This window comes from Plasmodium cynomolgi, assembly GCF_000321355.1.
Source record: "Plasmodium cynomolgi strain B DNA, scaffold: 0529, whole genome shotgun sequence".
NCBI lineage: Eukaryota > Apicomplexa > Aconoidasida > Haemosporida > Plasmodiidae > Plasmodium > Plasmodium cynomolgi.
In genome coordinates this window covers 1-1991 of record NW_004192941.1, presented here as the reverse complement: position 1 = coordinate 1991, position 1991 = coordinate 1, and the positions used below count along the sequence as shown (strand labels likewise).

At 24.4% G+C, this 1991-nt stretch overlaps 1 protein-coding gene across 1 annotated transcript; it reads left to right on the top strand.

The window, feature by feature from the left end:
* Positions 1 to 648: 648 nt before the first annotated feature.
* On the top strand, positions 649 to 1623 carry PCYB_004560 (hypothetical protein; the record flags this gene model as incomplete). The annotated part of the gene is made up of 2 exons (XM_004227877.1): positions 649 to 756; positions 820 to 1623. Coding segments are annotated over 2 exons (912 nt in total), but the record flags the coding sequence as incomplete, so codon positions are not given.
* Positions 1624 to 1991: the final 368 nt, after the last annotated feature.

Genomic DNA, 1991 nt, shown 5'->3' with positions numbered 1-1991 from the left:
TCATTTGATTCATAATATTTGTTATTTACACATAAGAAATGATAAATAATAATTTGTTTTCCTCTTTTCTAATATAATGAGAATACAGATTATAAGCATTAAAAATATAACTATTTGTAAATATTATATAATGTTAATAGATTGGGAAAACTTAATTTATTAAAATATAGCCGTATTTATGCTGATATTCTTAGAGTAATAATTTTGCACATTATATGCTAACACTTGTATAAGCTATATATTCAATAATAATTAATTTTATGTAAAATTAATATATCTGCAAAATAAATTTATCCACACATATATATAATTAACGCAAATATTTCTAATGATGTCATCGTGTTTATAGTTTTTTTGTATAGTTACATTAATGAATATTTATAAAAATTCTCTTCAAAATGTGTTATACAAATATAGAAGTTGAAAAATTATAATCCTGTTTATGATATTGTTTTGCGTTATCTTATATTATTGTTGCTCACGTAATATATACATAAATGAAATTGGGGATTATTTTGAGTCCAAAACATGTTTATAAATGTTTTAAATTTAATGCTAAATGATATATATAATTAAAACCTATGTTCCGTGAGTGCTTATTAATATATATTTACAATATAATATATTTTATCATTTAATATAATAAAAATGTCAGACAATATAATTGACATTGCAGAATGGCAACGAAAAGTTCGTGCTTATTTTTGTTTTTGTAAAAAATTTTATGTATTAGATATATTAAATATTATACAAATGGTTAGATAAAAAAATTATTATTTTAATAAAATGAATATTTAAATATTTTACCTTTGTTTTCAGTACCCTTTCTTAGAAGAACTTTGGGGTTCGTACCACAAATTTAATAAACCCGTGGATGATGATGAAAATGCACGTTTCTATAAGGTATTTTGCAATCCATTTATTGAGAATTTAGGTGAGAAAGAAAAAGACCATATAAATTTTTGTTTGAAGATTGTAAGAAATTTAGGTCATTATCCTCCCGATTACAATTTTTTAAGTTTTAAAACTGAGGATTGCGTTAATTTAAATTATTGGATATATTATTCAATGAAGAAGCATAAAATTCCAGAATATGTTATTACTGGATGCTTTGATGATTATAATAATGCGATCAGAGGCATGAATCAACGGCCTAGGTGTTCTTTTTTTTCATATGACACAAATTATAATGAACCAATTAACATTATAAAATTACAGAATTTTTATCATAATGTTAAAACTATTTATGATATATTAATAAGGGAAAGTGCTCCAAAAGAAAGAAATTCACAATATTGTTATGCTCAAAGCTATGCCAACGAATGTGTAAAAATATATAGATATATGCATGATAAGTTTTGTTCTCATAAGAAAGATGAAATAAAAGAAAATCAAAATACTTGTTTCGAACTGAACACTTTTTATAATACTTATACTCAAATTCTCTATATAAAAGATGATATAAAAAATAAAATACCAGATTTAGCTTCTAAAGGAAATGAAAAATATTTTGGATGTTCAGCAGATGAATCACCAGCACTTCAAGAATTGATAAAAGAATCAGGACGGGAACTAGGAATGAGAACAGCATCAGGTCCAGAACATGGATCAGTATCCAATGGAGTTGAACAACTACATAATCCTATACCATTTAATGCTACTGCAGCTGTTGGTACAATGGCAGGAATACCTCCCTTTTGGCGTTAATATATAAAGTTAATATATAATTTTAATAAACATATAAACAACAATTAATACAAACATATATGTTATAGTTTTATATTAAATAACAATAACTATGATATCATATATTTTCTTTTTCATTATAAGTTGACCCCTGTTGGAATGATGTTTCGATCAAAAATAAAAGGGTATAAACGTATGGAACAATTTCAATGAAGAAATAGAAAAAGAGTTATATTATCCTAGACTTGAAAATGCATCTATAAATTATAGTCCAGCAAAATATAACGTTGCATATGGACCCTTTG